The sequence below is a fragment of the Phoca vitulina genome, unplaced genomic scaffold (assembly GCF_004348235.1).
Source record: "Phoca vitulina isolate PV1807 unplaced genomic scaffold, GSC_HSeal_1.0 scaffold48, whole genome shotgun sequence".
NCBI classification, from domain to species: Eukaryota; Metazoa; Chordata; class Mammalia; order Carnivora; family Phocidae; genus Phoca; species Phoca vitulina.
Genome location: NW_022589751.1, coordinates 2994866 through 3008588, shown reverse-complemented (window position 1 = coordinate 3008588; position 13723 = coordinate 2994866). Strand labels below are relative to the sequence as shown.

The 13723-nt window shown below is 37.6% G+C and overlaps 1 protein-coding gene and 1 pseudogene across 5 annotated transcripts in view; one reads left to right on the top strand and one right to left on the bottom strand.

Moving 5' to 3' along the window:
• The window catches only part of ZNF485 (zinc finger protein 485), a 33046-nt gene extending 23619 nt beyond the window's left edge, over window positions 1-9427 (top strand). For all 5 annotated transcript variants that reach the window (XM_032432214.1, XM_032432218.1, XM_032432216.1 and 2 more), the window contains 3 exons: window positions 932-1058; window positions 1629-1724; window positions 7944-9427. In XM_032432214.1, the coding sequence (XP_032288105.1) occupies window positions 932-1058; window positions 1629-1724; window positions 7944-8962 (1242 nt within the window). In that variant the 3' untranslated portion in view covers window positions 8963-9427. The remainder of the gene's footprint in view (window positions 1-931; window positions 1059-1628; window positions 1725-7943) is intronic.
• Window positions 9428-13123: 3696 nt separating this feature from the next.
• LOC116649599 lies at window positions 13124-13422 on the bottom strand (annotated as a pseudogene).
• Window positions 13423-13723: the final 301 nt, after the last annotated feature.

Below are 13723 nucleotides of genomic sequence, written 5' to 3'. Positions count from 1 at the left end.
TAGTCTCATTACCATTTTTTATAGTTCCTTTTTATACTGTAGTCAACCAGCCTGGTGACTTTGAACAGGTTCTTTCAACTCTCTGAGCTTTACTACCCTTAATGATAAAATAGATTTACTTTATGAATAGTCATGGTAGAAATTCAGAGAGATGATGTATAGCCTGGGGCTTAGCACTGTGCCTGGTACATATTAAGTTGCTATAGCTATGAAAGGCTATTGACAAATATATATTATTTCCCAGTAAATTCTAGGATGAAGCCAGTATCACTTTGCATGTCTTTTTGAGTTTTAGTTCATTTGTTAATTGACAAATCCTTGAACACTTCCGAAATGTGCCAGGCAGTATTTTAGGCTGGTGAGACAGCAGTGACCCACTGGTCCCTAACCTCACGGAGCTCACATTATAGATGATACCAACAATAAATCTAATCTTGCCAGGAAGTGAGAAATCCTGTGAAGAAAGTGAAGTGGGTCGTGGGATAGACGGTGGTAGAGGATGGGAAAAGAGAAAAGAGAAGAACTTTCTGATGAGGTGACATTTAAGTAAAGACCTACAAAGTGAGAGATGAGCAAATGCCACGCCCAGAGGAGGGAGCATGATAGGTGTGTTGGAAGGGCATGAGGAGGGCAGTGTGGTTCAGATGAGGGGCCATGACCTCCCTTTATCCCTGGCTGGATTTTCCAGCTTCTTATCTTTTAATTTTTTGTTCCTGTGTAGCAAGTCTGATTTCTGAGCCTGTCATATATTTTCCCCCTTGATCCTTTCATTAACTGTGTTCCACTTCCCTCTGCATAAACAATCTGAAATATCAGAAGCTGGCCTTGAATGTGTTACTTTCCTTTTCTAGTGAGGACTTCCTGGTTCTCTACTTCAGGGTCAAGGGTGTAAACAGTTCCTGGATGAGCAGAATTGGGTTTGATTTTGCAGGGATCACTGACATTTGGGGATGTAGCTGTGGCCTTTACCCAGTTTGAATGGAAACACCTGGATGCCACTCAGCAAGCCCTGTACAGGGATGTGATGCTGGAAAACTATGGGAATCTGGTGTCTGTGGGTAAGGGTGTCTTTTTTTTTTTTTTTTTTTAAGATTTTATTTATTAGAGAGAGAGAACATGAGGGTGCACGCAAGCAGGGGAGAGGGGCAGAGGGAGAGGGAGAAGCAGACTCCCTACTGAGCAGGGATCCTGACAGGGGGCTTGATCCCAGGACCCCAGGATCATGACCTGAGCTGAAGGCGGACTCTGAACCAACTGAGCCACCCAGGTACCCCGTAAGGATGTCTTTTTAACTCAAAATTGATTTCCTGGGCAACTGTGGGTTTTCACAGGGTATATGGGGTATTTAAAAATCTTAAATGGGGGGTTTTGTTTGTTTGTTTTTAACATGGACTTAGAGGCTGGAGTTAATGCTCATTCTGTCCCTCAAAGTCAGAGCCATACAGAGTTTAAGATGGTAGCTTTGTGTGCAGTCTAGCCCAGTTCTCTAAATTTTTCCATGTACATGTCTATAACTACATGATTTGGACATCCTGATACCACCCTGTAGGCCACCCTGAGATTGAGGTCTGGGATAACTGCTTTTGCTCATCACCACAGTCACATTCCTTTTCTTTCTGTACTAATAGGACTTCTCTCTTCCAAACCCAAACTAATCACCCAGTTGGAGCAAGGGGCAGAGCCATGGATGGAAGTACAACAGATTCCATCAGATACTTGCTCTGGTGAGTGAGGTGGGAGCCATTTCAAGCAGCAGCTGAACACATTGAATGGTGAGGAGGGGTTCTTGGTCAGAAGGCTCATCTTAGAGGGCCCATGTCTGGGCAGCAGGGCTGGGGCACTTGACACCAGTTTCCTCTTTTTAATGTCATTGTCGTGTCAAATGACTTGCCATTTTTCTCTTCATTCCTATGGAGAGCTGCTCCCTTCTCGAGGGCCTCAGGCCCATGACCTCTTGCTCTGAAATCCTCAGTCTCTTTATGTGTTTTTTTCCCCTCCCCATTTTCAGGCACTTGTCAGGCTATACTTTGTTTCTGTCTTCTGTCCCATTCTCAATTCCTTTCAAATTCTGTCATGGTTAGCTTCGTAAATGACTGTATATCCCTTTCTAGTTTTAATATCCATTATCTCTAATCATATAGTGACAGTGGCAGATTCCAAGTGTAAGCATAGTTTCCTATCAGATAATTACTATTTTTGGCAAACAAACTGATGGGGAAGCATTTTCTTCCCTGTGGTCTTTTTAAATTTCTCTTCTCTGTTATCCTTTACTCTTGACTCTCATTTTTTTTTTTTTTTTTTACATATACTTTGCATAAATTTCTGTATGTCACTTTCTTCGTGTCATAATTCATTTCAAAATCTTTAAACATGGATGTTTCTCTCACCTAAAATATTTATCCTGCCAATATTCCTTTTTTAAAAAACTCTGTCATTTTGCCTATATCATCCTCAGAGAAACCTTTATAACTGTATTTCATGGAAGATACCAAGGATACATAATTTGTTTAACCTAGGTTTTTGGCTTTGTTTTGTTTTTTAATGATTTTCAGTAATTCTTTTTGTTCTTACTACGTTTAACTAAATTTTCCTCTAAATTATTGTGTAGATTATTTTTTTTCAAAAAGATTTTATTTATTCATTTGAGAGAGAGAGAGTGCGTGCATGAGCAGGGGGCGGGGGGCAGAAGGGCAGAGGGAGAGGGAGAAGCAGACTCCCCGCTGAGCAGGAAGCCTGACTCCCGGGCTGACCCCAGGACCCTGAAATCATGACCTGAGCCCAAGGCAGATGCTTAACTGACTGAGTCATCCAGGCACCCCTGTGTAGATTCTTTCTAGGGTAACAACAGTAACTCAGTCTTCCTTATTCTTGGTTCTTTCTGTTTTAATTTTGGTATTTTTTGATATAAGATGTTTAGAATTTAGATGTAGTAAAAGCTAGCAGTGTTTCCTTTGATATTTCTTCCATCCATTTGGAAGGTAATACATCTTTATGCAAAGATTCCACAATAATTCCCTGTTTCACACTTCCCCCTCCTTTTTTGCATATTCCACTCTATTGGTTTTTAGAAATGCGTATGGTATAAAATTCAGATGGTTCAAATGGTATGCAGCCTTCATATACCTTTCTTAATCATCCAGTTCCTCTCCTCAGAGGCATCTTTATATAAATTTCTTGTGGAAATTTCCAGGTGTAATGTATGCTTTGCAAGAATATACATGTATTCCCTTTTTTTTTTTTTCAAGTACATGGTAGTACACTATTCTGTGTCTTGCTTTTGTCATATCTTGGAAGTCATTTCACATAGCTACATCATTTAGAGTGCTGTTTTATTTTTTAATGGCTGTATGGTGTTCCATTTTATGGCTATATTGTAACTTAAGTAATCAGTTCCCAATTGGACATAGTAGCTATGAACAGTGATGCAGTGATTATTGATACACATATCAATTCTCTCAAGTACAAGTAAATCTATAGGATAAATTCTAGAACAAGAATTTATACATGAAAGGGTAAGTATATTTTAAAATTTAGTGGATAATACTAGTATCCATACATTTATACTCCTATTGACAACATATGAGTGCCAGTCTGATCATACCTTGTCAACAGTGTCTTATACTTTTTGATAATTGCCAATCTGATAGTTAAAAACTTTTATTGTAATTTTAATTTGCATTCCTCTTACCGGGAGTGTAGTTGAGGATGGATTTTTTTAAAGTTTTATATTGACTTTTTCTGTATTGTCAACAATACAAAATGGAAATGCTTGTCTTTTTGTGTCTTTAATGGGATTGTGTCTAGGATTCTCCCATTTAGCTGGTTATTGGGTTGGGATACATAAATGTTATTATGTAAAGGAAGTATTTAATTCACTTTCATTAAGAAATTACTTTTTTTTAAAGTAAGCGCGGGCATTGAATTTTATCAAATGCCTTTTCAGCCTGTGTGGAGAGGGTATCTTTTCCCTTTTGATCTGTTAATATGGTAAATTTTATCTTCAGTTATCTTAACGACTTTGCATTCTTAATAGAACCGTCTTGGTTATGACAGTAAATGATTCTGTTTGCTAATCTTTTATGTAAGTTTTTGCACTGATATTTATAAAAAGTTTATTTACATTTTTCTTTTTGTCAGGCCATTTTCATTAGGTTTTGATTTCAGTTTTGTAATACCTCTTAAAAATTTTTTTTGGATCTTTCCTATTTTCATCCTCTGGTATAGTTTAATTCACATGATAGCTGGTTCCCTGAAAGTTTGGCCCTTGTTTTGTTTTTACTGATTTTTTTATTTTTTATTTATTAAAGATTTTATTTATTTATTTGACAGAGAGAGAGAGAACACAAGCAGGGGGAGATGCAGGCAGAGGGAGAGGGAGATGCAGGCTTCCCACTGAGCAGGGAGCCCAATGTGGGGCTCGATCCCAGGACCCTGAGATCACGACCTGAGCCGAAGGCAGATGTTTAACCAACTGAGCCAGTCAGGCGCCCCGGTTTTTACTTATTTTTAATGGCAGGGAGCAGGGGAGAGGAATTAGGGGGTAGTTATTTGATGATAATCTCTCTTTTATGGTAGCTTGTCCAAGTAGATTTTTGCTCTCTCTCAAAACAGTTTTGAAATTTACAATTTACTAAAAATATCCAGTAATTCAAGTTCTCAAATTATCTCTCTAGTTTTGAACAAAGTAGCCTTTATGATTCTTTTTTCTTTTTTAATTTTATTTATTTATTTATTTGAGGAGCAGGGGAGGGGGGAGCACTGGCTGGGGGGGAGAGGTAGAGGAGAGGGAGAAACAGACTCCCCGATGAGCAGGGAGCCCAACATGAGACTTGATCCCAGGACCCTGGGATCACGGCCTGAGCCAAAGGCAGATGCTTAACTGACTGAGCCACCCAGGTACCCTGCCTTTATGATTCTTTTTGATTTTTATTTATTTATTTTTTAAAAGTTTATTTATTTATCTTTTAAAGTAATCTCTACACTCAATGCGGGGCTCAAACTCATGATCCTGAGATCAAGAGTTGTGTGTTCTTCCAACTGAGCCAGCCGGGTACCCCTCTGATTCTTTTTGTAATATCCTCTACATTTATGGTTACTTTCTACTGATTTCTTACATTATTTATTTGTCTTTTTAAGATTTATTAACTCTTCTGCTTTTTAAAAGAGCTCTTAGATGTATTTATGTATTATTATTTTTTGTTTTTTAATATTTAATTCCTTTTCCCTTTTGTTTTCTTAGGTTTATTTACTTTTTCTAACCTTCTTAATTGTTTACTTAAATTCATTGATTTTCATTCTTGTTTATGTAATATAAATATTTAGAGCTTTAAACTTTTGTGCAGTGTTTTGGTTGTATTCAATAGATTCTGATATGGTTTTCATGATTATTAGATATTTTGCAATTTGTGTTTTGATTTCTCTGATCAAGTATTAAGAGACTCATAAGCTACCCTTCCTTTTTTTCTTTCTTAAAGCCTTTTAAAAATTTAATATATATATAGAAAAGTTGATAAATATATATACACAGTCTGAATTAGTGTTTTTAAAGCCACTACTATGTAACCAGCACTCAGGTCAAAGAAAAGAACATTGGCAATACTACTAAATCACATGTTGATCCCTCCCAATAATTAGCCATCCTCCCTCCACCCCCCTAAACTAACACTAAAGTTTATTTGGCCACTTTAATTCATTGTCCTTGCTGTGGATCAGTGATTCTTAAAACTTTAATATGCATCAGAAAGCATGCTTAAGTACAATTACTAGATCCCACCCTCAGAGTTTTTTATTCAGTAGGTTTGGAGTGTGAACTGAAAATTTCTACCAAGTTCCCAGGTGATGCTGATGCTGATGCTGTTGGGCTGGGGACCATGCTTGGAAAACCACTGCTGGAGTATTTTATTCATTGTATGGCTATTCCATAGCTTATCTCATATATGTGGATGGATATTTGGGATATTTCCAGCTTTTGACTGTTAGAGTTGCTATGAACATTCTTATAGGTTATCTTTTGGTTCATGTGTGGATACGTTTCTTTTGGACATATACCTAAGGAGTGGAATTTTTATTTTATGGGATATGCATATGTTCAACTTTAGTACATAATGCCAAATAGTTTTTGAAAGGTTTGTGCCATTTATATTTCTACCATCTGTGTGAGAGTACTTATTTTTCTGTATCTATGAACACTTGATGATGCCAGTCTTTTGAAGTTAGGCATTCTTTGGGTGTGTTATGTATCTCAATGTGGTTTTAATATCCTTATCCCTTATATATAATGAGGTTGAGGACATTTTCAAATGTTTATTGGCCATTATATATCATCTTTTATGAATTATCAATTCAGAGAGCCCTTTGTTGATTAAATATGCGGTATCACCGTTCTCTCTGTGGTTTGCTTTTGACTATTAATGGTCTTTTGATGAACAGAAGTTCTTAATTTTAATGATCTCTAGTTTATCAATCTTTCCCTTTCTTGTCAGTGCTTTTTGTGTCCTTTTAAATAAATCTTTCCTTTCCCCACATTCATGAAAACATTCTTCTGTGTTAACTCCTAGAAGTTTTTTTTTTTTATTAAAGATTTTATTTATTCATCTGAGACACAGAGATAGAGAGAGAGCATGAGCAGGGGGAGAGGCAAAGGGAGGGGGAGAAGCAAGCTCCCCGCTGAGTCAGGAGCCCGATGTGGGGCTTGATCCCAGGACCCTGGGATCATGACCTGAGCCGAAGGCAGACGTTTAACCATCTGAGCCACCCAGGCGCCCCAACTCCTAGAAGTTTTATTGTTTGTCTTTTATTTTTAGATTTATCATCCTCTTAGAATTGATTTTTGTGCATGGGAAGAGGTAGGGTTCATGTTTAACCACCCCCCCCCCACACCTCACAAGTGCCAGTGTAGTCTTCTCTTCCTCAATGCTCTGCAAGCTACCTTTGTTATAGAACAAGTGTCCATATGCTTGCGTTTCTCTTCATATGACTAATTTGCCTCCACCTTCCTTTACAATCAGTATCTTAAAGTTTTTTCTAGTTTAACCATTACACATTAAATGTATATCCCATCAAAGGCCATTTGAAGGATCTGGGCTGTTTCTCACCAGGCTTCATTTTCAACTTGAGTTTTCCTAAAAAAAAAAAACGTCTTAGCTCTAGTATCAGATGTATGGAATCTCTCCCCTGGCTAATAAATATAAATAATAAAATATATAAATGTAAATGTATATGTATGTATATAAGAAAAATTCATTCAGTAAAAGAATTGATCAATGATTGTTTTATCATAAATTTGGCTCCATTAGTTTTTCAGAATCTACTTGTCATAATCATCTTACCTATTTTCTGTTGGGTCATAGGTGTGTACTTTGTAAAAAAGATCACAATTTGATTGGTATGTTCTTTTTAAGATATGTTAAAAAACATAGATTACAGTACAATTTTTTGCCTGAGAACTGTTTTGGTTCCTTAAATATTTTGTCTGTTTTTTTCTCTGAGACACTAAGTATTGGTTCTCTGTTAAATTCTCAGAGAAATGTTATTCTTAAGTTTTTGGAGACATTAAGGTGTTCTCAAATGTACCACCCTATAGGAATCTGCCCTAGCAATCATGGTTTGCTTTGGGATATTTGGTTTTCTCTCCAAATTTGTGTTTATTCTCACATTCTCATCTATTTTTGGGGGGAATGTGTTTTCTGTGTTACCTTCCTAACTTGCCAACTTCTTAGATGCTCCTTGCATTCTTTAAATACGGTGTTTATGATATAACTTCATTCCATTTCTCTAGACTTTTATCTTTATTCTCGCCATCTTTTCTTAACACGAATCACAAGTGGGATGAATTAATTTTACATAACCCTTAGTTGTGTAGAATAGAAAATTTTTATCTTGTGCAGCTCTCACTTTCAGTATTTCAACATAGAGAATGTTTGAATTAAAAAAAATTTTTTCAGTCCAGGAGTACTGGTTTGAAACAAAGATGTCCCCCCTAAAGCAACATACTTCTGAAGGATCTGATCTGGGAGAGCAAACAAAAAGTGACGTGATGGAAAGAGGCCTGGACTGGGAGGGCAGAAGTTCCACAGAGAAGACACATTATAAATGTGAGGAATGTGGGAAAGTCTTCAAATATAATTCCTCCTTTATTAGCCACCAGAGAAATCATACTGGTGAGAAACCCCATAAATGTAATGAATGTGGCATAGCCTTTATGAGCAGTTCATCTCTTTTAAATCATCGTAAAATTCACACAGGCAAGCAGCCTTATAGATGTATTGAATGTGGGAAATTCCTTAAGAAGTACTCAACATTTGTTAATCATCAGAAAATTCATTCTAGAGAGAAACCTCATAAATGTAATGAATGTGGAAAAGCTTTTGGAAAGAACTCTATCCTTTTACGTCATCAGAGAATTCATACTGGTCAGAAACCCTACAAATGTAATGACTGTGGGAAAGCCTTTGCTCAGAATGTAGCCCTTACTCGTCATGAGAGAATACATAGTGGAGAGAAGCCTTTTGAATGTAATGTATGTGGGAAAACTTTTAGGGATAACTCAACTGTGTTGGAACATTTGAAAATCCATACTGGTGAAAAACCGTATTGGTGTAATGAATGTGGAAAAACCTTTAGGAAGAGCTCAACTCTTGTTAGTCATCAAAGAATGCATACAGAAGAGAAACCCTATCACTGCAGTAAATGTGGAAAATCTTTTAGGTATAGCTCATCCTTTGCTGGACATCAGAAAACTCATAGTGGAAATAAACCCTATCAATGTAACGACTGTGGGAAAGTCTTTACGAAGAGCTCAACCCTTATTGGACATCAGAGAATTCATACTGGAGAAAAGCCCTATTACTGTCAGAAATGTGGGAAATCCTTCAGGCATAGCTCTGGCCTTGTTGAACATCAGAGAATCCATACTGGAGAAAAACCTTATGAATGTAATGTATGTGGGAAGGCTTTTCGCTAGAGTTCAGCCCTTAAACAACATAAGAAAATGCATAACGAAGAAAGAGCCATCAAATGTAGTTAGTGTGGTAGATCATGCAGAAGTAGTTTATTCCTTTTGACCATCAAGGAGGAGACACTCAACAAATCACACATTTAAGAAAGATAGTCTGTGTACCTCTATCCTGGAGAACTTCTCACTTGTAAGGATGTTCACTGTAGTATGGTTTGTACTAGTGAAATATTTGAAGAACCTAAATGTCTATGAATATGGAAATAGTTACTATAGAACACTATGTAGGAAGTAAAAAGAATGAGGTAGAACTCTATATAGAACCATAGAAATATCCCCATGATACCTTGTTCAAGTTAAAAAAGCAAGTTGCAGAAAATCTACATAGTGTGGTCTAATTTATGTTTTAAAAAATGAAGCTATTTTTATTTGTACATATATGTCCTGTGTATTCAAAAAGAGCTGGTAAAATAAAGTCCAAAAGTTGTTATCTTTGAGAAGAATGTTTTTATTGGTATGATGAAATGAAATTTTGACTTTGGCTTTGTTTTTTGAAATATTTAATCACATATATATTCATGTATCTTCTATAATTTAACACAGTTGTCTTTCTAAATAAGAACATTCAGAAGCCATAAAACACACACACACACACACAAAAACTAAAAACTTTTGTATGATCAGAGGCTTCATGGTGTTAAAATACAAAGAACCAGACTTGGAGAGAATAATATTACCATCATCATATTATAACAAATAATACTTAGAATATCTAAAGAGTTCATAAAGATGCGTAAGAATAATATAAAAATCCCAGGGGCGCCTGGGTAGCTCAGTCGGTTAAATGTCCTACTCTTGATTTCAGTTCAGGCTGTGAGATCAAGCCCTGCCTCAGGTTCCTTGCTCAGCGGGGAGTTTGCTTTAGATTCTCTCCCCTGCTCTCCCTCTTCCCCTCCCCCCTATGCACTCACTCTCTCTAAAATAAATAAATCTTTAAAAAAAGAATAATATAAAAATCCCAGTGGAGAAATGGTTTGGAATATGAATATACAGTTGTCAGAAAAAACAAGCACAAGTAGTCAAAAAGAGATAACCAGCTTTAGAGAAATGTGAAAATGATCAAAATTTTTTTGTCCTATTTGGCAAAAATTTATAAGATAAAAATATTTTGTGCTTTTGAAGGTGCAAGAAAATAGGCACACCTACGTGTCGTTGAAGGAATTGTGAATTAATGAAGTGTTTGGTGATGAGAAGCATAATTTGACTATATCGACCAACTTTTAGAAAGCTACTCTTTGACTTAACATTTCTACTTCTTAAAATCCAATAAAGAGTAAAGATGGTCTTTAGAGCACTACAGTAATGAAAAGTTGGAGTCACCATAGTATCTATCACCAGGGCAATGGTTAAATTAAGATACATGCATTCATTGGACTACCATGCAGTCATTTAATATATAACAATTACAAAGCAGTCATTCAGTTAATCAATTAACATTTAATGAGTTAATTTTTTATTTTATTTTATTTTTTTAAAATATATATTTTTAAAGATTTTATTTATTTGACAGAGACATAGCAAGAGAGGGAACACAAGCAGGGGAGTGGGAGAGGGAGAAGCAGGCTTCCCGCAGAGCAGGGAGCCCGATACGGGGCTCGATCCCAGGATCCTGGAGATCATGACCTGAGCCAAAGGCAGACGCTTAACGACTGAGCCACCCAGGCGCCCTGAGTTAATTTTTAAAAATATTTATTTATTAGAGGGGCGCCTGGGTGGCTCAGTCGTTAAGCGTCTGCCTTCGGCTCAGGTCATGATCCCAGGGTCCTGGGATCGAGTCCCACATCGGGCTCCCTGCTCCGCGGGAATCCTGCTTCTCCCTCTCCCACTCCCCCTGCTTGTGTTCCCTCTCTCGCTGTGTCTCTCTCTGTCAAATAAATAAATAAAATCTTTAAAAAAAAAATTTATTAGAGAGAGTGAGCATGAGCCGGGGGAGGGGCAGAGGGAGAGGGAGAAGCAGATTCCCTTGCTGAGTGGAGCTCGATCCCAGGATCCTGAAATCATGACCTGAGCTGAAGTCAGACCTTTAACTGGCTGAGCCACCTAGGTGCCCTTAATGAATTAATTTTTTAATTAACAGGGAAATATGTCTAAGACATTAAGTGGGAAAAGAGCCAAATTGTGTAATGATGTAGGATCCATTTAATATAGTTTGTGCATTACTTCAATCTTTTATTACACAAATATATCACTGGTAGTTTAAAATATAAGATAAAGCAAGATTATTGATGAATTTTATGGAACAGAAAGGAACTAAACATTCAACTTAAACTAGAAAAGGGCTAGTATTAATTAGAAGCACAGTTGGGAATATGTGTGTTATTAGTGAAAACTGGTTAAGCTTTGGATAGCAGTTTGACAATGTGAATGTAAATCTAAATGTATGCTCCCATTGACCCAGAAAAGCCACTCGCAAATAATTCGACTAGCTTACAGAGATTGTATTGCTCATCATAGCATTGTTTATAATAAAGCCCTGGAAAGAGGTGGGAAAAACACCTAGGATAGGAAAATGTTTAAATAAGTTCTAGAACTTTCATAGACTGGTATCCCAGTTACTATTGGTACATAATAAGCCACCCAGATTTAGTTACCATTTTGTTATGCTCACAGATTTCGTATCAACAATTCAGAAAGAGCATAGCAGGAACAATTTTCTAACTGTATGATATTTGGGTCTCAGCTGGGAAAACTCAAGGCTGGAATGGACTTAACAGTTGCATGGTTGAATCATTTGAGGCTGTCACAGTACAGTAGCCACAAGTGGCTAATGAGCAGTTAAAAAGAGGCTGGTCTGAATTGAGATGTGCTATAAGTGTAAAACATACATTGGATTTTGAAGACAGTATGAAGAAACTAAAATATCTCAATAATTTTTTAATGTTATTATAGGTCAAAATATTTTGGATATATAGGTTAAATTAAATAGAATTATTTAAAATGATTTTAATGTGTCTGCTAGAAAATTTAGTTACATATGAGACCCACATTTGGGGTTCACATTATATTTCTATTGGTCAATACTGATCTGAAAGCCTGCTTACAGGTTTGGTGGTTGATGCTATTGGCCGAGACCTCAGGTAGGGCCTTCTGTACAAAGGGCACTCTGGCAGGACAGCTGAGGCTGAAGTAGGCGTGGACCAGGGCAGTCCTGGGGCTCTCTGTGCAGAGGGCACCCTGGCAGGACAGCTGAAGCTGAAGTGAGTACAAGCTGGGGTGTCTTGGGGTGCTCAGCATAGGGGACACCTTGGTGGGGTGGCTTGAGTCAAGGCAGGTATGGGCCAGGGGTTTCTGGGATCTACTTGGAGGGGTGCCCTGGCTGGGTGGCTGGAGCTGAGGTGGATCACCCGTTGGGGTTTCCCAGGGTGCTCTGTGAAGGGAGGCGCCTTGGCAAGGTGATTTATTTTTGTAAGTGGAAGTTTGTACCTTTTGACTCCCCATCACCCATTTAATCCCCCTTGTCATAGATTAATTTATTGTGGGTTTATTTCTGGGCTCTCTTTTCTGTTCCATTGATCTCTGTGTCTCTTATGCCAATACATACTGTTTTGATTACGATAGCTTTGTAATATAGCTTGAAATCAGAGAGCATATTGTCTCCAGCTTTGTTCTTTTAAGATTGCCTTGGCTATTTGGGGTCTTTTGTGGTTCCATACAAATTTTAGGATTGTCTATTTCTTTTATTTTTTAAAAAAGATTTTATTTATTTGAGCGAGAGAGAGTGAGAGACAGCATGAACAGAGGGAATAGGGAGAAGCAGACTCTCTGCTGAGCAGGGAGTCTGATGTGGGGATCTACTACAGGCCCCGGGATCACAACCTGAGCTGAAGGCAGGCACTTAACCTACTGAGCCACCACGGCACCCCAGGATTGTCTATTTCAGGGAAAAATGCCATTGGAGTTTCAACAAGGATTTCATTGAATATATAGATTGCTTTGAGTAGTGTGGACTTTTTTTTTTTTTTAAGATTTTATTTATTCATGAGAGAGAGGCAGAGGCAGAGGGAGAAGCAGGCTCAATGTAGGATTCAATCCCAGGACCCTGGGATCACGACCTGAGCTGAAGGCAGATACTTAACTGACTGAGCCACTCAGGCGCCCTTAGTGTGGACATTTTTTTTTTTTTTTCATAATAGAAGTATTTTTATTTTATGTACAATGTGTTGGCATTAAAGTAGGTATCTTGGGTATCTGCAGTTAAGGTAGGTTATCCTGGATGACCAATTCAAGGAAGTTCACTTAATCCAACTTAATGAAGCCTATGTCCTTCGCGTACTGACGGAAACACTGGCGGCACATATTGAGGCTGTATTTCCGGATCAGACCGTGCCGGTTTGAGCAGACGCGCGGCAAGAACGAGAACCCTGGCCAAATTTCCTCGGATGGCTCCAGTACAGCTGCTGGTGACCCATCTTGCTCTCTCGGATGCAATGAGGTAAAAGGCTAGTGTGGACATTTTAACAATATTAATTCTTCCATCCATGAGCACAGAATATCTTTCCATTTATTTGTTTTATTTGATTTCTTTCATCAATGTCTTATAGTTTTTAGTGTACAGGCCTTCCACCTCCTTTGTTAAATTTATTTCTAGATATTTTATTCTTTTTGATGCAATTGTAAGTGGGATTGTTTTCTCAATTTCTCTTTCTGATAGTTTGTTACTGGTGTACAGAAATGTAACAGATTTTGTATATTTATTTTCTACCCTCGACT